This window comes from Talaromyces marneffei, chromosome 8, assembly GCF_009556855.1.
Source record: "Talaromyces marneffei chromosome 8, complete sequence".
NCBI classification, from domain to species: Eukaryota; Fungi; Ascomycota; class Eurotiomycetes; order Eurotiales; family Trichocomaceae; genus Talaromyces; species Talaromyces marneffei.
In genome coordinates, this window is record NC_072355.1 from 1,238,788 (window position 1) to 1,260,400 (window position 21,613).

Here is a 21,613-nt window from a genome sequence, read left to right on the forward strand (position 1 = left end):
AGGTGGTGTATTATATTGTGCCTGATAAACTAACACGTATATCCGCCCCCTAGTATACTCTTATACTACGTAATATGCCTTGGAAATTTCCAGGGTATTGTCGCCTGAGGGCCTGGGTGGAGAAGGGCGGGGTGAATGGAAGGGTGTCTGTCCATTTGTTGACTTAAACGAGATTTTGTCCTGAATGAAGGCCTGCTGAAGGCTAGGAGTGATGTATGATTGGTAACAACGTTAGATCATATGTATCTCAGATCCCGCGAGGATTCATAATCCAGTAGGGCACCAATAGGAGTCGCCTTGAATCTTAAAACATAATGATTCGCGCCGTATCCTGGTTTTCCCATCATGCGAGTACTTCAATGTTGGGGCTCTACAAGCAACATGCTTTTGTCATCAGTCAATCTCATTTAATGTTACGTACTCCGCACTCGGCAGTACGTGCTTGCCTACATCCCGTTCCATAGTGCAGTCCAGATCTTTATGTGTGAGCTGAGGAGTCGAGACGAAAATGATTCCAATCCTTTCGTCGATGTTCCCACCTGTTAAAGTGTAAATAGTATCTACAAGCCCACTGCGCTAAAATTAGGGCTGCATGCCGAGACCAGCCATGTCGTGCAGAACTTGGATATTCATCACCTAAGGTTCACTTAGCCCGCCACGGAACACAATATATGATACTCTTTGTGGGCAGTGTGGACACTGGTGACCCTATAGGACTCCGCCAAGCGTCCAAACTTAAAATGACCGAGGTCTATTTGGATAAAAGACATGTGGTAAGTTGTGAGCTATATGAACGCCGTTTCAGGATACATTCTTGAGACATTCACGGGTAGATTCTATGGACTTGAATCAAATGCATCCATCATTTTCCCTACGCAGCATTAGCTTCGGAGACCTCCGATGCAGATAATAGACTTAGGCCTTGACATCGAGAGGATTCTATTATTCTATATCAGCGCTGCTATATATGTTGTTTACCCAAATAGGCTAGCCGCCAGGGCTAGAAGAGATGTGTTTAGATTGACCAATAGGGGGCCGTCTATGCTTTTGACACTTACGTAGTAGTACTACAGTCTAGTTACCAGAGTAGTTACATAGGCTGATCGACTTTGTAACGGGCGACTGTGCATGCTACTTCGTATTCGTGTAAGTTACAATCCCCGTGTATTCCGGTAATTGGAAGGGTCCAAATTAGTACTGTATTTGACTGGACATACGCATAATGCAGCCGGTACGGATTTATACGCCCAATCATGCCCTCTGTAAGCTAGGTGTCGAATGTCTGCCATACTGGGTTATCAATCCTGTATTACGGGTTATCCTTCAGCTAACCCTCATCAGGAAGTCCATACTAGCAGGGATATCGTGAGCCTATCTAATACTCTATTTTTTTTTTTTTTCTTGTAGGCTAATTCTTAGCTAGCACGCCATGAAATCAAAAACTAACCATTTGTTTAGCGACTGACTAGTTAAGTTAGTTAATCTTGACGTGCTTTATTCGTCAGCACTTTTTAGTTACATCAATAAAGTCCGAAAATTTTCACGATGCCGGTTCGGATGGTCATCATGGTGCCCCATATTGACCTCTTAAAAACTTCTAGACCCGTCCGATAGGGTTTACGTACATAGAAAATGGCAGTCGATGCCCCCCTCGTATATGTTGGTAGTGGCATGGCCAAGCTTAGGCCCAGATTCCGTACTACGTAGATTGGCAGTGGGATTCAGTTAGTTGATAATTGATAATGCAGCAAACCGTTACTAGTGATCTTCTAGGGTTTGAAATCGATTATGATTAAGAAGAGAAAAGAAAAGATTGGGCCTTCCGATACAAAAAATCGCTGAAACGCTTGCACACCAGTTTGGCCTCGGCGACCTCATAAAGAGACAAAACACGTCGGATATACTAAACAATTCCGCCCCATTCGTGAACACCCTGATCTATGCATAATATAAGTCATATTATCACGTTTATAACGATTTACGTGGGCGGGAGATTGGCATGCATATATCATGGCATTCTACCTCGTAGTCATAACCCGAATTTATCAGCTGACACTTCTGGTACAGTATAGAATGATTGATGTTGGATGCCTCCATAACGGTCAAAAAGCCAAGTCCGATCTAACTCCTTACTATTTTGACGCTATTTTTTTTAGGGCTTGGTATCAGCGTTCGAGCTAAAACTAGACACCCGTCTGACTTGCGTAACAGTGGCTGCCTCTTCCAGCTTGGTTTGTCACTAGAGCCCGATTTATGTGTATTTGGGGGCCACGCTGAGATAGAATAATCAATTATATCCCCGATTCGATACCCTGTACATAGCTAGGTATATCTGAATTTTTGAGCCTGCCAATTGGCAAGTCAAATGATATTAAAGTTGCTACTGGTATGACCTGCAGGGACCGCTAGTCAGAAACGGAATGCCATTCGACACCCGCCAACAGGGGTTTCTTCGTGCCCACAACGTACACAATCACGTAACTGCTTGTGTATCACGTCGTGATACATAGCTGTATGATTATGCCGTCTACTAGCTAACTACTCATACACTAGCCATTCACGTAGTAGCGGAAGGCTGTGTCTCTCAAGCTCACTCTTACGTTACTGGAATTGGTAGCGGTGGGTGTCATTCAGGAATTCCTACTACACACACATTCAGCTACACACACATTCAGCTTCGCATAAACGTGGTGCAAATCCTTTCATTTCCATGACATAGTCAGTATATTTGGACTATTATCTAAAACTCCGTCGCTGCGCTTCGGTAGGTGTTTCTTCGTACTTAATTCACATCTCTATTATCGCACATGGTTGCTTCTAGGCGCATCGCGCATCCCAGCATAGGCGACATTCGTTGAAATCACCTACATGAGTACGTAGGTGTACAAGTACTTGTTAGAATTCGGGCAGTGCTATCAAGTTGCACGTCTGTATATATTAACTGTACCATCTATATTAATTCTATTATGAATATATGCGATAGTGCCTCGTATAGCTATAAGTACCGACTCCTAAACCAGATCGTCTCTCATAGTCTTCATCTAGAATACATTAGATGTACATAAATTACTAGTCTTGCCGCTGTTCCAGGGTGGCATTCCCCATTTCAGTAGTGCGTATCCACTCGAGACAATCCATACTGTGACAGACAAACTCAGGCCCGTTGAATGATAGGGCGTCGTCCACTGTCTCTCTGGCTGATTATGCTGAAGATTACATTGTGGCCTTCGTCCCCTCATAATAAGGTTTATACATAGGCTAAGCCTCCCATTGTTTTGTATTTATCTTATTTCTTGCCTCTAAAAAAATTCATACCGGGACAAATTAACAGCCTATAAAACATCTCCTGATCTCCATCATCTCCTGACAAGAGAACGCACAGAAACAGACATGTTCACCAATCAGGCAACACCAGTCGATGTGTATCGTCAAATGAACAGGCCAGATCTGCCCGGGAGCTATAGACAGGGTACTACTACGACCGCGCTGATGGAGCGTCCTACGGAGAAAGAAGACATGGGCACTGAGGAGAACCGGGTCTCCAGACCTTCGAGTAGAGACCAGTCATCGAGACGCATCGCATGTGACATCTGTAGAGGCCGCAAGGTCCGCTGCGATCGAGTCCATCCAGTATGTGGCCGGTGTCGAAAACTGGGACACAAATGCGGATACACGGCGCACCGCAAGCCTGACACAGTCAAACCCAATATATCACAGGCTTTAATATCCCTGCATGAACGATTAGGTAAAGCCCACCCTCACCACGCAGACACACGTCAAACAGAAAAAGAAAGAAAAATAGAGACATTGAGGAGTCAGAGGAGCAGACAAGAAAGAAAAGAAAGAGGAGAGAAGTGCACTCGCATAATGAATAGTTCTCTGACTCTTTTACAGCTCAGACGGAAGCCCAGTTGGCCTTAACGCAGCGGGCTATTCCGCACATCAGCCCGTCCAGCAACCTTGCCAGGAGAGCAACGGACAGCCAACTCCGCATGTCAATCGACCACACGGAGCCTCATTTACCATCAGGAATGGTTTCACCACGAGAATTGAATAACCAATATGAACCCTTCAAGAGCTTTGACGCCCAGCAGTCGTTAATCGACTGGGAATTGGATCTGTGGTCAGTACTAGTGAATCCTTTCCCCAGTTTCCTATTTGAGAAGTTACGTCGAAGTCCTAAAGGCATGAGGTCTTCAGGCACCAACCAAATTTCGACTTTGATAGCATCATAGCCCCAACTGAAGGCTTTGACTATACTTTTGACATGCTGGATAACGTTTCGTTTCCTTCGGTTGTTCCGTCAGTAAGCACTGATTATACGACCGGCGATGTTGAGCCGGCGCCTGAGAATATGAACTTACATGTTTTGTATGCGTCATATCCCTAACCCTAATATGCTTACGTCAAGTGTCCTTCCGGCCCTTGCTGACTTGACCATTAGTCATCTATCGTTCTTCAACTATGTCCATGCTGTATTGCCAATGGTAAACCGTCATCGGTTCTTCAATGAGCTTGAGGTGTCCGGTCATCGGCCGGAGATGAAGAGCCTTAGCTACTCCATTGCCTTGCTTGGTAGCACAGTCACCCCTGAGCAGGTAGAAGCTGAGAGGAATTTCTATCATCATGCCAGAAAATACTTCAGCATAGCCGAGAGTGACGACGAAGCGCCAGGCTTCAATTCGCTCAATATGCTGCAGGCAGTCATCCTCATCGCATATTACGAGTTCCGAAGGACTTCCTTTGCTCGTGCATGGTTGAGTCTCGGTCGAGCAAATCGTCTAGCAAAGATGCTTGGACTTCACGCGATGGATCAAGATTCCAAGACCAAGCGTAGGTCGAACTTTGTCCTCCCCCTACCGGAACCAGCAGGACTGGCCGATATGGAAGAACGAAGACGATCGTTCTGGGTCCTATTCACATTTGACGCCTATGCCAGTATCCGTACGGGATCCAAAACGAGTATCGACGACGAAGAGGTATTTCTTTATCCTTTTTCTTTGAATACCCGAAGGTAAAGAGTGCTCAATAAAATCAAACAGATTTCTACATCCCTTCCATGTCCCGGCGACTTTTCCGATACCAACCTTGGAATAAAAATGCCTCCACTTAGCAAAGCAGTGCATATACTCGACCGGACATTACTTTCTTCTTTCTCAGGAATCATCCTTATGGCATACTTGTATCGCCGGTGCCACAACCACTTTATCGCCTCACAAAAACAAGATTCGACGGGCGACATGAACTATAGTTTCTGGCAATACCATTATCAGATCGACAAGGACTTGAGCTTTTACAGCACAGAGCTGCTGAACCATCTCCAACCCATTAATCACATAGGCGACCCGTTAGCACTAAGCCTACATGCGAACTTATACGCTATACAAATCACCTTACACGAACACGCCGTTAGAAAGATACAAAATGACGGCCTTCCGGATCTCTTGAGGGTAGAAAGCCAGAATCGTTGTACCAGCATCGCGATCCAAGTCGCGGCATATGCTAAGATTATATCACAACTACAAAATTCTAAGGTGAGCTACAGTCCGTCAAAAGCCAGCGGACCAATGAACTTGACTGTTAACTTCGCGTGCTTAATTCATATAAAGTGGATCTCAAACACTTTTATGATGTGGCCGTTCTCCGTTGCCTCGCAAGCGTTACTCCGTCAATTGAATGAACCTACAACCAACGTCAGGGAAGTTGCGACGCTACTGCACCAATTGTGGTGCATCATGCAGCAATTGAAGGATGAGTCTGGAAATTGGGATAGTTTGATGGAGACTATTGCGCAAGAATTATCTCATTTGGGGATCCTGGTTGCGAGTGATCCACCAGTATTAAACGATGGACTCGGTATGGACACTGATTGATTAGAAAGACTTGCTTGGTGAGGATATGCATCATTAGATGCTGATACCAGGTAGATGAACCACATTCTTTTTGGTTTAGTTATGTATAGACGATAGACGTAGATGAACATCATCATGATGGCTTTGCTGCCAGTTTAGATGGCTGGAAATACTACGTGCTACGAGCCTATATATGAGGCTCCCAGATCAAGTCTCAATGAGTAATCTTTTACGGGAAAATAGGCCAGACTATTTCGGAAGTTCGGATCCATTCATCCCCATTTCAGCTCGCGTGAACACGCTGCGAGGTCTGGTCCATTCTTACTTAGTATGTCTGCTCGTATTTCGCCTATCGCAATAACATACTACGTAGTACGATACGTTACTTACATACAGCCATTCCAAAAGGAGCAATTTCTAGCGATTCATGCCATGCATCACTAGATGCCTGGTACATTCCTAATTAGGACAAAGTTGAATGGTTCGTAGATTGAGTAATACTTATGCAAATCGAGCTTATTTAGTCAAATATACCCGAGGACTGTGCTTCCATACCTTAAAATATTTAGAGTTAGAGCTAGTTTGTAGGCTGCAGGTTCTGCTTCACACCTGCTCTATTCTAAGGTGATTTTCGCCATTGAGCTGGGGTCATACTCCGTACAATGTATGGGAGGGCCTTATGGGCATCTATATAGAGTGATTACTAGACCCGGCTGCGACAGCAAGCAGAACATTTTTGCCATTGTTTGGTCCTTAGAAAAGTCTTTCTTCTGGAAGTCGTATGAGCATCTCACACCAACTATCAATATAATTAAGGGCGTACTCTCCACGATAATGGGCGCCCATATCCCTGCTATGCAGTAAGCCCAAGGGGGAAACGAGGAACTAACCCTTGTCATCTAACGGCATTTGTGCGTGGAATCAAGCATTTCATTATTTATTCCTTATCTCACTAATGCATAAATAAGCAACCTGGAACAGTCGTCGATCAAAATCCGTCTGCTATAGACTCCGGAACCTGCGGCCACCATACATTCCTTGCAGATTGCCCCCCCAGTGGGTATCATGTAATTACCACTTGTTTGTATGAAACAGACTTTATTGTTACTGTTGGGTATTGGTAACGCTATATCCATGGGATCTAATGGCGGGGTTGCACGCTACGTGAGCCGTGCGGATTCCTTGGATATCTAGTGGTTGAATATTGTCACTGCCAGGCAGGTCCACGTCAATACCTTGTGTAGGAAAATGCTCTATGACGTTGTCCAAAAGAAGTTGGATATGATGATCTGCAAAGATACTTACTATTCTGTCTACTGGTCCCTAGAGGTTACACTTGATGAGGAATCTTTCACCGATAAGTACGAGGAGTTTGCTGATACCATTTCCTATGTATACATCTCTAGGGTTTGCATCTAAAGAGGTATTATCTGTGTATGTATTGGTTGCAGGGGGGATGCAAATATACTTTTCTTCTATATACTCATTCCAAGGACATACATCTAAAAAGTAATTTTTTTATGGTTGTTTACAAGGACACGATTTTCAATGGTAGCTTCAACTGTAAATGATATCTATCTCTATCTCATGACGGCAATCTAAAAAAAATTCAAAACCAAACATAGACTTATGACATATATTTATTTGTGGCCGAGTGGCACGTCACCTGGAGCGCTCGAAAGAGTGGTCTGCCCCTAACCACCACTATAACAAGAATGCATGAGTTCGATTCTCATAGCCCCCAGCCCCTGGTGGGAAAAAGGCCTCTGCGAAAGGAAATGGGTTTACAGGTTATCAAGATGTTTGACGTGCATGCTCGAGAGATAGGGGTAGGACAGAGCAGGGTTCTCCATGTATACCTCCCTCGACTTACCCACATGGTAGCTCAACAGGATCCCTAGGGAACATGGTGGAATCACAGAGGCTATAGGGCCTAATTTATAAAGAAGCAAGATTCATGTATTTAACCTGTTGGAGTCTGCATAGCCCCAAATAATACGGGCGCTCTACCTGACGTTAAATAGAAATACCAACCAACCAACCAATCAACTATATTTATTTGGTCACACTTATAGATATATATATATACACACACACATACACAAATAAATAAAGGAAATAAATATCAATCATCTTTTACTTCATTCAATAAGTCAAAATGGGATCATGGATCAATCTAAGCAGATCCTTCCAAAACTTGGCCCTGGTTAGCACACACTTTCAATAGCAAACTTCCAGATAGTAAGCTCAGGACCAAGCAGTCTCTAGAAAGCAATATCAAGACCAAGTTCCTTGAAGATCCAGTTACGCAATTCAGCACCAATCATACTGTCAAGACCGTAGTCGGCAATGGCCTTGGTGAGAGGCTCAAAGAGGTCGAGGTATGGATGGACGCAAGCTGAACATGACCTCAATACCTTCGTCATCAGGAGCGACCAAGGCAACCTCGATGGGAACGTCATCACAGATAACAAATTCATCAATCTTGACAGACTTGCTGCTGCGTTCATCGACCTGAATCACGGCCTCAATAGCCATGGAGAAGTAACCAGCGGCAGGGAACACAGCTTCACCACCAAGGCAGTAGTCACGGAGCCAAGCCACATCTCTGATACGGAGGACATTACGCTAGACAGGCTCAACAGCAGAGTAACCAGGCATGCGGATACACAAGACATCGTGCAAGGGGTACTTGATGGAACGGTGCTCAAGGGACTGACGAGGCTCGGCCCAGAACTTTCGGGGGTAGTGCCACATGTAGGTTGGCACGTCAATAATAACCTTACCCTTGAGGAGCTGAGCAGCGGAGTCTTCGTTACGGACCAACGTGGGGATGTATCCAAGGTTGTTGTAGCCAAACTCCCTGCAGATCTGCTTGATAGGGCCAGAAAGAGTAGTATGGGGCTTGATCTCGATCAAAGCATCAACGGAGAGGTCGTCGGAGGTAGCAAGAGTTTGGACAGCCTGGTTGAACAACACGGGGCTGATCAAGTTCTGGCACCAGCTCGGTCTTCTTTCTGCGTACGGGCGCTCGATAAGGACTTGAATGCGTCAAAACATCACATTCAAGATAAGAGAGGGGTTGCATAAACGCATCGACGCCCTCTAGACTCTGATCTTTTGCCTCACACCGTCAATCGTCGAATTGCCACATTAGGGCATAGGGGGTGTAGATCTGTCTGTAAAAAGGGAGCTAAGTATCAAAAAGGCAGGCGGATGGGAAACGGGATATACAGCGACAAGATATGAACTCCAATACTCAGATTTTCCTAGATTGCTCCTAATATTTTAGAATGACATGATGAAGAGAAGTAAAAAGTAAATAAGACAGTATAACAGACGAATGAAAACAGACGATCATGGGTATATATGACACCAGGGCACACAATGCAAAAAGGCTAAAGAGAGTGCATGCTGTTGTCTGGCCACCAAAACAATGTCAACTGAAAAAATAAGAGGGAGGTATACCTGAACAATGGAATAGAGCGGTGTAAGGCAATTCTCCTATGGTCATGTCTTCAATTTCTTGCCAGCTGCTTCTGCAGGCCCTCCCTCGTCAGAATTCTTCCGCTTCTTCTCAGCTTCCTCGTCGCGCGCAAAACCAGGCCCGCTCTGCACAGCAGGAGTGAAGGGCAACGGACTCGGTAACATACTCGTATCTGGGCCGGTCCTGCCGAAACCCCACTCAGGAAAGAAGCTTGAAGGAGAAGGAAGAAGAGCATCGGAAACGAATCGACTAGGTAGTGCCGAAATCGGCGTTTCCATGTTCTGATTACTGCTGCTGCTACTACTGCCACCGTACCCACCACCGTTCTGCGCGCTCGAACCAGGCGGAGCTGGACGAGCGAAAGGATTCGGTGGGCCCTGCGCACCGGCACTAAGAATAGGCCCGCCAGTGCCTGGAGATGGCGGAGGAGGAGGTAGTTGTACGACGCCCGTAGAACCACCAGTTTCAGAGGATTTCTTGGCGGAAGTTGAAGCTGTCTTACCCGTCGAATCGCGAGGCGAGGACGTCACGCTGCCACTGTCTGAGTGGTCACTTGGAATTTGGACCTTGAGCCGCGGTTTGGGCCGCGATGGTTGTTGTGAGTCGCTCAGAGACGGTGTTGATTGCGATCTTTGGGGTTCAGTTGCAGCTCTGTTTAGTGGCGGCGGCGGTGGTCCGCCTCTAGGCAGAGGAAGAGTTTGGCTGACCGGTCCTGTGGTTTTTGGTTCCTGCTTGACTGACGTATCTCGTTGCGGCGATTCGCGCAAAGGCGCTCTGCCGAATAAATGACGCGAAAAGACCGACGTTTGGTCGTCAATCGGTGTGAAGATACTACGCGATTTGGTCTTTGGTGATGAGCCACCTTCAACCTTGACCTCACCGGCTTGCTGCGCCCCTGTTGGGTCGGGGAGTGCCAATGTTGGCCGAAATTGATACTGCTGGGTATCAGTCGACATTGACGGGGGCAGGGAGTGCCGTCCCTGATCTTGCATGTACGAATGGTGCATCGGTTGATGTTGATGCGTAGGCACGTTAAGATGAGGAGGTTGGTGTGGAGCATGCTGGTGTTGCTGTTGTAAGGATTGAGCTTGTGAAGTCACGGGGTGAGCTGGGTGAGCGAAATGATGGTATTGGCCTTGTTGCGGGGGTCGGCCATTCATCTCTGGGTTTGAATTGGGATTATACATTGACGGGTTCGCCATGTAAGCATAGCCGTTGGGGTTCGCAGGAGGTGGAGGGGTCACATGTGCTTGCCCCTGTCCACCGTATTGTGTGCTCATCTGACGAACATGGTTTCGCGAAGAAGGACGGGATGAGTTTTGTGGTTGTGGCGTTCCGTGACGGGGGGCGAAAGCGATACCATTGGGAATTGGAGGAGATGCAGATGGAGCGTGGTTCAAGTGTTGATACCCGGGTTGATTCTGAAGCTGGGGCGGTATGATATTTTGAGTTGAAGCGCCCATTTCTTCCGCAATCATATCTTCGTCAACTTCCTCCTCATCGTCATCACCACCCCTGCCTGAGAAGTCACTCGGACCTTTATGTTCATGCGGCGGACCCCACTACAGTCGCAAAAAAAAACAATGGTCAATCACACAGTAATCCAGCAATGCAAGGAATTCAAGACGTACGTATTGATACCGACCCAAGGTTTCTGCTATATCACCTGATGAAAACTCGTATAACTTTTTGTTGTGGCCAAATATAATGACGGCGACATCGACAGAGCACAGTACGGACAACTCGTGCGCCTTCTTGAACAGACCGCCTTTTCGCTTCAGAAATGTCCTAATCGCAAGTAAAAGATGTCAGGCTCATGTTCCATTCCATCAGAGAAGAAGAGATATCCTTACACCGAACGGTTGCGGTCATCTTTAATGGCCTTGATTTCAATCTTCCTCCGACCCATCGTGATGGGAGACTCCGATCAATGGAGGTTTGAAATGAGAAGAGCGTGTGGTCTGATCCGTCCAGACTTTGCGCGCGAATGACTAACTTATAACCGATAGTAGCGAGATGCGATTGTGGGCGAAGGATATAAGCAAAAACCGCGACCTTGACATGCGCGATGCGATATTTGAAGACGCGATGTTTTGTAAGGCTGCGGCGGCGACAAAGAACCGAGAACCGACCTCTTTATGTTGTTTTCGTGCAGCGAAAAGAGACGAAGAAGAAAGTATCAAACGAATAACAGAGTGATATCCACCGTGGCTGATGATAAGATGTAGAGAAGGGCCTGCTCAAGTTCGACAATGTAGCAGGTGCTACAGCAACGCGAGATGGAAGACCAAAGGCACAGGCGGTGGATAACCGGAAATACTCTCGGGGGAGTCGTATGGTCGTCGGTGGATTATGGAGCTGGCGACGAGCAAGATCAAAATGCCATAGACTCGGATGGGAGGTCTGTCGTTCGTGGCTTGCGGGTACGTGGGCAGACTGTGTAGGGTACAAGATCTAAGTATCCAACTTAGTAAGTACGTACTAACAGGGTAGCGTTATACTATGCGAAGCGAAGCGCGGCGCAAATCTAGGAATGTCGGCGATCTATCTGGGATCGGAATGTGAAAGAAGACTGGGACAAGCAAGCGAGCAAGCAAGTAAGCAAGCAACGCGACTATATGAGTGGCCCGAGGCTGGGAAGATGCGCAAGCCCGCAGAGCTTTGGTAAGGAGTGTGTACAGAGTCTGTTGTAGTTATGTTGTATCTACTATTACTACTAGGTAATAATAGCAGACAGATAATGGACGAGTCAAAGGTGATGGAGATGCAAAGCACGGGGATATTTTTTCGGGGTGGATGGAGTTTAATGCATCGAGGCTTCTAAAGATAGAAAAGAAAAGAAACGGCGGGAGGGAAGGCAAGTGCCAGGTGGAGGGAGTTAGGACATTCGGAAGGAAGGGGGCTGCTCTTGGTAGGAAGCCCTTTGCTCCTATGCCGTTTGTGGTTAGCGCATTGAATGACTAAAGACCGGACTAGCCCCGAAAGGTTAGTACTCGTCCACTGCCAAATGCAGAGATTCTGGAGCAACTGCTAGATTTGGTCTTCTTGTGCCTTCACTTCATCCTTGTCACCTCGTTGCGATGCTCGTAGTAGTCCTGCGTGGTGACGCTGGTGCACGTGTTATCGATCATGTGGTCAAAGTGCTTTCTCGACTTCTTTGCTCATTGCATATCCACGCATCGATGGTCCTACGGGTACATCTGTACATCGATCAGATCTGGCCTTTGTACGACAATCTTAGCAACATCCACGATGCTTCTCATCCACACGATGGCACAAAGAATAACACTACTTCAACTACTACTAGTTACTCTGTAGGACGCACCCCCATCCACTCGTCTGTTTACTTTCGGGTTGTTGTTGGCCACTGCGCCGTATACTCCACAGGAACATGTTACACCCAGGGCAAGTCCACGATAGGCGGCTGTTGAATCGTTCAGCCTCTAGGCCCATAACGGAAAAGCCTTCCAACTTTTCAAGCCACTTTAGGCGAGACTCGACCGACCTCGTTCCTCTGATTGGTGTATTTTGTAGAATATGCAACAAGGGCCTCGAATGCATTTCACACTGCATATGGCTTGGCTAGCTTGCTTTAGTTGTCTTTAGTCGTCTTTAGTTGACCATTCACCTGTCCAGCCGCGCCTAACTTGCAGCTTGTTGCTATTTATATATCGGCTCTAATTGCGCGTCTTTGACGAATCATTTAGATCGTGAATCTTGACTGATTGATATGATAAAGCCAACGAGGCTCATAATTTGTTTCGAAACATCTGACCTCTAACTAGTCAGATGCGGTTGTGTACCAGATTTTGTAAAGGATGGGCGGCGTCAAGTGGGGACATCGACGGAGTACTGCATTTTATATTTATACCAAACTCCAACAGATTATGCAAGAGGGCTGGTATTGTCACAATTTCCAGAAGTTAGAAGGTTTCGATAAGCACTGGCAACCTGGATTTTAGGAAACCACGACCCTAATTGGTCAAGATACGCTCAATTTGAACTTCATTGATGGTCTGCGATATATAAATACAAAAGACTCTGTGAGTAGTCTCAGATGTCAAGATTCACCACATCATATCAGATAGTAAAACCACTAAAAGAATATCCTTGAGAAGCACTACCTAGGTACGTAGCATGTCAACACACGAAAATTGATGGACGATATCTCGCATTGGCTCAATGCCAAGGATCATCTAGGACTGTAATTAGTTATCCGTTTATAGATTCAAGGCGCAATTGATATCCGGAGGACCCTAGGTGAGTACTTATGCACAATTTTCGTCACATCACATATTGGCTCCACGATCTATTCTTGGATACATGGGTATACTTATTCTTTTCTGTATATTTCTTGAGGTTGTATTCTGTTTCATGGCCCTCCACTATCGACTTATCATGGCGTGCGGGGGAGTCGATCTCCTAGGAGATCCTATATTTGGAATAACCCTAACATTGGTCTGTCACTGGTGACCTCCACATATGTGAATTTTGAGCTAACAAGGTTCCCAGAGATCATGGCAATTCCAAAGATGGAAAGATTTTCGGTTCTTCAGTTAGCATCGGCAACTCCGTGGCCCACTCATTTACGTACATCAGGTACGCATCTAGATGATCTGCCCTCAGGACCACCGTGTTCCTGTATCTATTCTCTGATGGGTCACTAATAGGAACATTTAATTACCGGAAACTTGTGTCTAGGCCTATGAGCGGGCATAACCATTTTTATAAATGTGCCTCCATTATACATAGCACCGGCTTTTATGGTATACATTCTATCCAGTCGGTCCGCGAATGGCCGCAATAACCACGATCGGCAGAATTGACGTACAGATATTATGCCTTTGCCAAGAAGTTTGTTGGGTTCTATCAGACGGCGGATATGGAGGAAGGCAACAGGTATAGAATATGGAGAGATGCTGGATTGTGCGGTAGAGGGCTCGAATGGTGTTGATTCGTTCTTGTCTGGCAATTCCCATTATTCTTTTGCTATATTCTTAAGTGTTCGGGTAAGATTAGAATAACTTGTTCATTTTCCTACTTCTGAGTCAAACAGCGCATTCAATGTTCTAGTTACTCGCTGGCCACATGTGGCTGATATGGTCTGTGCATTTCATTGTCCAGCCGCTGTTGAAGACGTTATCGAAGATCTTAGCCTTTTCTACCAAGGATTAAAATAATCACGTTTTCAAAATCCTATGTAACATCTGAATCCTGATTCGACACTGGAGAAACCATTTCGTCTCCTAGATCGCTAACAACAGAGATTAAGAAAATGACGCGCTTTGGACTCCTAAAAGCTGGTCGAATGGGCCATATATCAAAAGGGGACTGCCGATCGATATTATCGAGAGGGCAATTTTGATACAGGACTCAACTTCTGGTCTGTACTGGCCAATCATTTCTGGGACGTCGCGGGTTATGGCCACTGGCCTCTCCTCAAAGCCGCAGGTGGGAAAGCTTTCGAGGATACAGGCACTGGGCTCCTCTTTCTGCTCAATGGCAACAGAGTCCAGGCCATGATCAAGTTGACAGAGATCGCCGAACCTTATGATTTGGAACAAAACATCAAAGGCTCCAAGGCTGCGTATGCCATGGCATTTGGGGCTGGCAGATGACTGAAGACGGACTGGATATCCAGTCGAGATCAACCGGCTAAGTTGAACTATTCGACTTGCTATGTTGTTTAGTATCGGAAACGTAGATAAGAGACTCGCTGGAAATTTGATCAAAGCTGCAGATGAGGCTACACCGGGAAACACTACGATTGAGCGAGAGATGGCAGCCATTAGAACAGATCAGTCACGCTCGGAGCAAGAGTTCTCGCGATGAGACTGATGTTAGGCACATTACATGCAGGAGCCAATAACAGGCCCATTATATGTATATACAATGTATATTAATATTTCCTAAACAGTTTGGCCATCACAGATGGTAGACGTAGTGAGTACGTACTCCGTTCGTCTGTAAAGCCCGGACCATTGAAGGATGCCATCCTTGTCCAGACCATTCATAGATCGCAGCCCTACGAATCTGACAGAGCACCACACCAATAGGCCCTACCGTCCGCCCGTCCAGTCCATTTCACAAGGATGCCACATTTCCAATGTTCCATCTTCGCCCAGCCGAGTACGGGGTATGTAGGTCCTGGGTATGAGACGAACGAACGAAAAGACGGAAGAACAAAAGCACGACAAAATGGAGGCCTCGAAATGAAAGATGCTCTACGCTAAGTCCATTGAGGAATCCCCCCATCGGACCCAGGCTTGGCATTGTGAGCTGTGCATTGAGATCCAGCCAATCAGACAGCCCACGTCTCATTTTTAGGCGATTTAGTCAGGGGGGCCGACGGTTATGTAATTTAAGCGATTGCCGTACGGTTATTACCACAAATACCACGCACAATTCTCGGAGCCATGGACCCGAATACGTGGTTGTTACACATTGACTGTCATGGGATACATCAATAAGCGGCAATAGATGTGATATATTAATATATGGCGAGTATCTGGCTAGAAAACCAAGGTATTGACACCTCGGCTCCTTGCGTATGGATCGTGGAATTCAGAATTGACAACACTGGCACAGAGTCAATTCCTACTGGGCTACTCCGTACTCCGCATAAGGTTAGTTACTACGAGTACCCAAGATATCAGTCGGTTCTGTTAGCGCTGTCTTCAACCCTCGACGTGTCACAGTTTGCTGTCCAATTCCTTGTCCTAATAAGACCTGTCAAGTTGTCGGCAGAGAATGCCGTTGTCTGGCAGTCTGACAACCTGAACACAGTCCTTGTTCTCATGAAAGTTGATGGTATTCAGAAAAACACGAGACCCGCCAAAATAAAATTAAATTGGTCGGTGGCTCCCAGCTTGGTGGGTTAAGCTGCTCTAGCAGCCGTAGTCAACCTCTTTCCAGTAAAGCGCGCCTTCCGTCTCGACTACTCTATCTTTCTTAGCCCCTGAAGGCCCAAAAACTTCCTAACAAACTAACTAACTAGCGATCACGACTCCAACTCGTAAGTGCATCTCCCTTTTTCTTCTCATTTTTTTCTTCGCAAGGGAACAATTTTTCTGTTCTCTCCTTCAAGTTCCCGGTATTATTGGCTTCATCCTGCCCTTCGTTTCCCCTAGCGCTCTCCTTTTCTTGTTTATTTTATGCCCTCAAGCTGGTGCTCCAGTCTTGGGCCGTTGCGTTCGTTTTGCAATTTACAAGTCAATCAGTTCCCTCCATGACATTCGGGTGTCTAGAAAACATTTGAAAAAACATCCTATCCATACATCCTCTGACTCGTTTCATTTCTTTGATCTTAACTTCGTTCCTTAGCATCCCATTGGTCGTGACGGGCCCTTGACATCAGTCCCTCATCGATCAGCACAACCTAAATACAAAGACCTCCGCTCGGGGAGGTGTTGACATGCGCCTTCCTCCTCGACTGTCGCGATATACAGTTTGGACGTCTTTCCCCTCCCAAAAAAAACACGACGATTTCGAGACGAACCGCGAATAGACCGAGCATGTCCTTTTTCTCACGAGTGTTCCGGAGCAAGGACTCCAGCGCCAGCAAGAAGGCTGCAAAACAATCGGCCGCGGAACAAGCCCCGGCGAAACCAAAATGGACAGATGCATATCAGCGCACTGAGGTTGCGCCGGAAGAGGTGCAGGAATTGCTCAGGGGATGCACGCATGAATTAAAATCTCGAGGTATGAAATGCAACATGAAGGAACAGTTCAATGGTTTCCTGCTAAAGTGCTAACTCATTTTCTACTTCTAGGCCTCGGCATTCCATTCCTTTTACTTCCTTTCCGTCCGAGCTCCGATCCTAGCGCTGCGCGAACGTTTATTCGAAACTTTTTCAATGCAGAACAGAAAGGGACCCCACTTCAGGGCGATGCGCTCATGCAAGAGTTGCGGTTGACCGAGCCAATGGTGCGATAATTGTTCACACTTAAGGGGTACTGAGACTAACGCTCTGCAGGTCCTATGCAGTGTTGTGAAATGGTGCTGGAGTAGACTCCCTGGAGGAGTAGTCACCTGGGATGCTTATGAGCTCTTTAAAGTTGGAGAGCAAGGTACGGCAGCTCGCTCTTGAAAGTGTCAACATGGCTGACATTTGCTATACAGACTCTGACCTCGCCCGCGATGCTTTCAATACATTTATTCCTATTAGCGTGGATTCCGACGCTCGTACCAAAATTATTTTTGACTTCTTCGACCTTCTGACCGCCATTGCCGCCCATGGTAAATCAAATGGATTGGGTGGAAGGAAACTGTCCAGATACGCAGGCTGGTGGGCGTTCGAGCACACTGATACTGGTAACGGGTTTGAGGCTTCTTATAAGACATGGGCTCTGTGAGTGTTGTTCTGTTCCTTCTGGAGTCACGACTAATGTTGTTAGGGCCGCCGATGCTACGAGCCATCTTTTCTTTGCTTACTTGCGCTCTATTTCTCCAGACTCAATCCGTGGTATCAACGGCATTTCGGCGCTGCCAATCGCTCTTCAGTCTCTGGTGCAGGCCACTGAATACCCACCACAGGCTCCAAGTCTGCTTCAATTTTCGACTACCAAGGTTGTTATGATTGTGGATACAGTCTCCCCGACCCCATTCGCCTTGCTGCGCCGAGCAAGAAACTTTGAGTACCGTGACAGCGACAAGCACCTCCAGGACTTTTCTGATTATGAGGATCCCGTAAAGGCGTTGACGGACGAATGTGCTCGAGTTTTGAAAGCCATTTCCACCACCAATCAATCAGCGGTGTCTACGACCAAGACGTCCACCAGCCTCCGTGACGCTTCTTGGTCCCGCTTTGAGGATATGGGATTCGGCGCTTCGATCGATTCTGACCATGATGACGATATTATCGAAGAGAGGCCAACTGTACAAGAATTGCGCTCTGCACCTCAGTCCCGTACCAACGATTTGGGCCGTCCGACAACCCCATCATGGGCTGATTTCTTGTCGTCGGGATTCGCGGATGACAATGCCTCTCGTGGGCCCTCGTCGCTTCTATTGCCTCCGGATAAAGTTCTACCACCCATTGGAAGTGTGCGAGGCCAGAGCTCGCAATCTCATAAACGCACATTAGACACGGAGCCGAATCTGGAGCCAGGCGAGCTGGCCAGTATCACAGTTCTCGATATCGATGACTCGTTTTGGTGGGTTTGGATTAGCAGTCTGTCAGGCGAGGAACCTGCCGCACGAAAGGCTGTCTTTGGACGATGCGCATTGCTTGAGACCGTTATTAGCGGCGCCAAGTGGCTGGTGTTGGAGGAACAGGTCAAAGGTGCTGCTCCAGAACCAGAAGCTGGAGCTTATATTGTCGAGAAGAAGCGTTTCTTTGGTTTCTCGACGCGGAAGAAGCTCACTCGCAGCAAATCTACGGCTAAAGGGCCGATGTCGAATCAGCCCTATAAGTCCGGCAATGGTAATGCCACCGCTCTGGTTAGCAAGACCAGCATTGCCCCAGATCAGCATGCACGGATTCAGGCTGCGGCAGCCGCATTGCAGAAAAAGCAGCGCGAACAGGAGGAAGATCAACAGCGTGAAGCTAATGGACGACGTGCCCGTACCGATGACACTACTTCGACCAAAACCAATTCGGTCATGACACAATACACTGGTCTATTAACAGAGGCTTCTTCCGCAATGAAGTGGGCCAAACACTATGACAATCATTACGACAAGGACCAGTTGCGATCAGCCTACTTGAGCGATACTCGTGCTGGAACTGGTGCCCCTGCAGCTTCATTGCTGTCCTCGAATGGCAGAGCAATGTCAAATGTTTCTGAGAATCGTTCCGACGTGCAAAAGCCATCATCGGCCGACACTGAAAAAGCTGTGCCACTGCCAGCTCCTCCCAAAGCTGGCGCCAAGCCTGCCAACGATGTTGCCGCAGACGCAGCTACGGTGCCATTGCCAGAGGCAGCGCAGAACGGCACCGAAGAAATGAGAAGAGAATCATCGGAAGAGCAGGGACACAAGAAGCTGAAAAAGAAGCCCGTCGGTAACTCGGCTTTTAAGGGTATCTTTAGCAGCACCAAACAGAGGACGGAAGAAAGTCCCAAGAAGGAAATTGGCATTGACCCGTCAGCTGTTGCGGCTGCACGTGCTGCTCTCGAGAACAAAGTCAAGTCTCAAGATGCCTTGCCTACGCCCAAGTCGCACAACACCGGTCGTTTGACCGAGATCAAGAAGAACCTTGTTCCTGAAGAGCCTTCTGGTTCAAATCCACGATCAGAGAAGACAGCAGCGCCATCCCCCCCATCTAAGCTGCCAAAGAAGGCTCCCACGACAAAGTCCGCTCCCGTCGCCGCACCTGAGGCTGCGGCGCCCGGATCACCGACATACGGACCCCCACGAACTCGTCGCGACGCCGAATACGACGCTCTGTCTCGAATTGACACCAACGAGAAAGCGGCAGCAGAACGGGAGTTTTCCTCTTTTGACCAAGGGCCATTGACCGATCAACCTGCTTTCGTGCCTTCGGGAGACAGTCCCATCACCCCTGTCGAAGAGCACTTCCCAGCAACCAAGACTCAGGCTGTAGTGACGATGACAGAAACTCCTCGTGACGTAGCCACACCGACACCCACGGGTACTGAGAGTGTCGCGACCAGTCCATACCAGGATCGATGGGCACAGATTCGCAAAAATGCAGCTGAGCGAGCTGCGGCTGCTACACAAGAAGAAATTCACAGCCGGACTAGCCAAGCTGATGATGGCGACACCAGTGGTGAAGAAAGTAGGTTCTCTCACATCCCAGATACTTGTAATGATATGAGTGCTAATTGACAATAAAGCCATTGAATCACGAGTCGCCCGAATCAAGGCTCGTGTGGCCGAGTTGACCGGCAACATGGAAGCAGCTCGATAAACGCACAAAAAGGTTAACAGTGACCACGCGCGATTGAAGTTACGGTTACTAAATCGTAATGAAATTGATGTCCTTCTCGCTTGACTCAACGTGTACACCATCATACCCTCGCCTATTTCAGGATCCTAATCTTCCCTTCTATGTATCTGACTTATCTGTTGCTGTCTACAAGAATTCCCCATTTAGTTCGTTGGCTCGAGATTGATTTTTGACTCGTCTCCTTGCTTGGTCTTTTGACAATCTTTCTTTTCTTCTTGTTTGTATTGTTCACATACCATACCCCTTTCTTCTTGTTTCATTTTTTCATCTTTTGGGAAATAAATAAATATTTTTGAAGTACGGATCATCCGAGACAATCCAGGAACCCGTAAATAGGGCTGAGACTACCTAGGTACAAGCGTACACGTGGCTGTGGAGATGAGTTCCAGCTTCACGAGAAGGAGGAGGAAGGTTAATCAAACTAAAGTATGAACTATAGATTGAACCCCTTGCTTTATTGTCTCTTTGGTCTTGTATCTAGATCATTAGATCGATCCATGTACGTTTGATATGTACCTACATGTACTAGTTACTATCCACCAATCACAGTCATATGATATACTTAAATATATCCTAGATGCTACATAATGCTGCAGTATGTCTCATGTCCCAAACCAAGGTTGATAGCTAATTCTCTTCTCTCCGCGGGGGTGGTTGCACAAGCTGCAATGTATAGAAGTGACCCAGAATCTGTATCAGGAGGAACGGGCATGTCCCACTCTGAAAGATAGATAAGAGGTGGAGACAGACAGACAGAGACAAAGACATTCGGGCTCCGATTTTTGAAATTTCAAATTTGTAATTTCAATTATTCTCAGTCTCACTCTGATAATACCAAGATATAGAGATATTCATGTAAAGCTAAGGGGGCCCAATTTTGTAATTTCAAATTTATTCTCAGTCTTACTTGATAACAATAAGACATAGAGACATTCATGTAAGCTAAGGTCCTCTGATTTTGTAATTTCAATTTTGAAATTTCAAAAATTGAAATTACAAAATTCCTGTAGCTCATGTGGGGCCGGAGCAGACCCTTTTTAATTGGTAGAAAACCTAAATATTCTGATTGGCTTATATTCTAACTATCACTAGCTGCTGACTAAGGCATGATAACTAACTAACTAACTAGTTAACTAAGTTAGTTATCTAACTAGTTAACTACTCCGTAGTTATGGTTAACTAACTTAACTACCCATATAACCCCTAGTTAACTTAACATAGAAGTTAGTTGTACTAAATCTATTACAATTTCATGTGCTGTGAATGGAGTAACTTAAGTTAATGTTAACTAATAGTTAGTTAATAAGTTAGAGGCGAATTTACGTAACCACTCTGTAGTCCTCCTAAGTTAGTCCATAGAC

General features: G+C 46.5%; 4 protein-coding genes across 4 annotated transcripts; 3 read left to right on the forward strand and 1 right to left on the reverse strand.

The window, feature by feature from the left end:
- Positions 1–3,390: 3,390 nt before the first annotated feature.
- Positions 3,391–5,873, forward strand: EYB26_009797 (uncharacterized protein; the record flags this gene model as incomplete). Its single annotated transcript, XM_054269044.1, has 6 exons — positions 3,391–3,745; positions 3,895–4,123; positions 4,201–4,371; positions 4,445–4,979; positions 5,043–5,534; positions 5,610–5,873. The coding sequence occupies 6 exons, from the start codon at positions 3,391–3,393 to the stop codon at positions 5,871–5,873; spliced, it is 2,046 nt and encodes a 681-aa protein (XP_054125019.1).
- Positions 5,874–8,201: 2,328 nt separating this feature from the next.
- On the forward strand, positions 8,202–8,942 carry EYB26_009798 (uncharacterized protein; the record flags this gene model as incomplete). The annotated part of the gene is made up of 1 exon (XM_054269045.1): positions 8,202–8,942. One exon carries the CDS (start codon positions 8,202–8,204, stop codon positions 8,940–8,942), a length of 741 nt encoding a protein of 246 aa, XP_054125020.1.
- Positions 8,943–9,362: 420 nt separating this feature from the next.
- EYB26_009799 (uncharacterized protein) lies at positions 9,363–11,248 on the reverse strand (the record flags this gene model as incomplete). The annotated part of the gene is made up of 3 exons (XM_054269046.1): positions 9,363–10,901; positions 10,971–11,127; positions 11,193–11,248. 3 exons carry the CDS (start codon positions 11,246–11,248, stop codon positions 9,363–9,365), a joined length of 1,752 nt encoding a protein of 583 aa, XP_054125021.1.
- A 5,605-nt stretch (positions 11,249–16,853) lies between these two features.
- Positions 16,854–20,213, forward strand: EYB26_009800 (uncharacterized protein; the record flags this gene model as incomplete). Its single annotated transcript, XM_054269047.1, has 6 exons — positions 16,854–17,040; positions 17,112–17,266; positions 17,316–17,409; positions 17,462–17,690; positions 17,737–20,081; positions 20,140–20,213. 6 exons carry the CDS (start codon positions 16,854–16,856, stop codon positions 20,211–20,213), a joined length of 3,084 nt encoding a protein of 1,027 aa, XP_054125022.1.
- Positions 20,214–21,613: the final 1,400 nt, after the last annotated feature.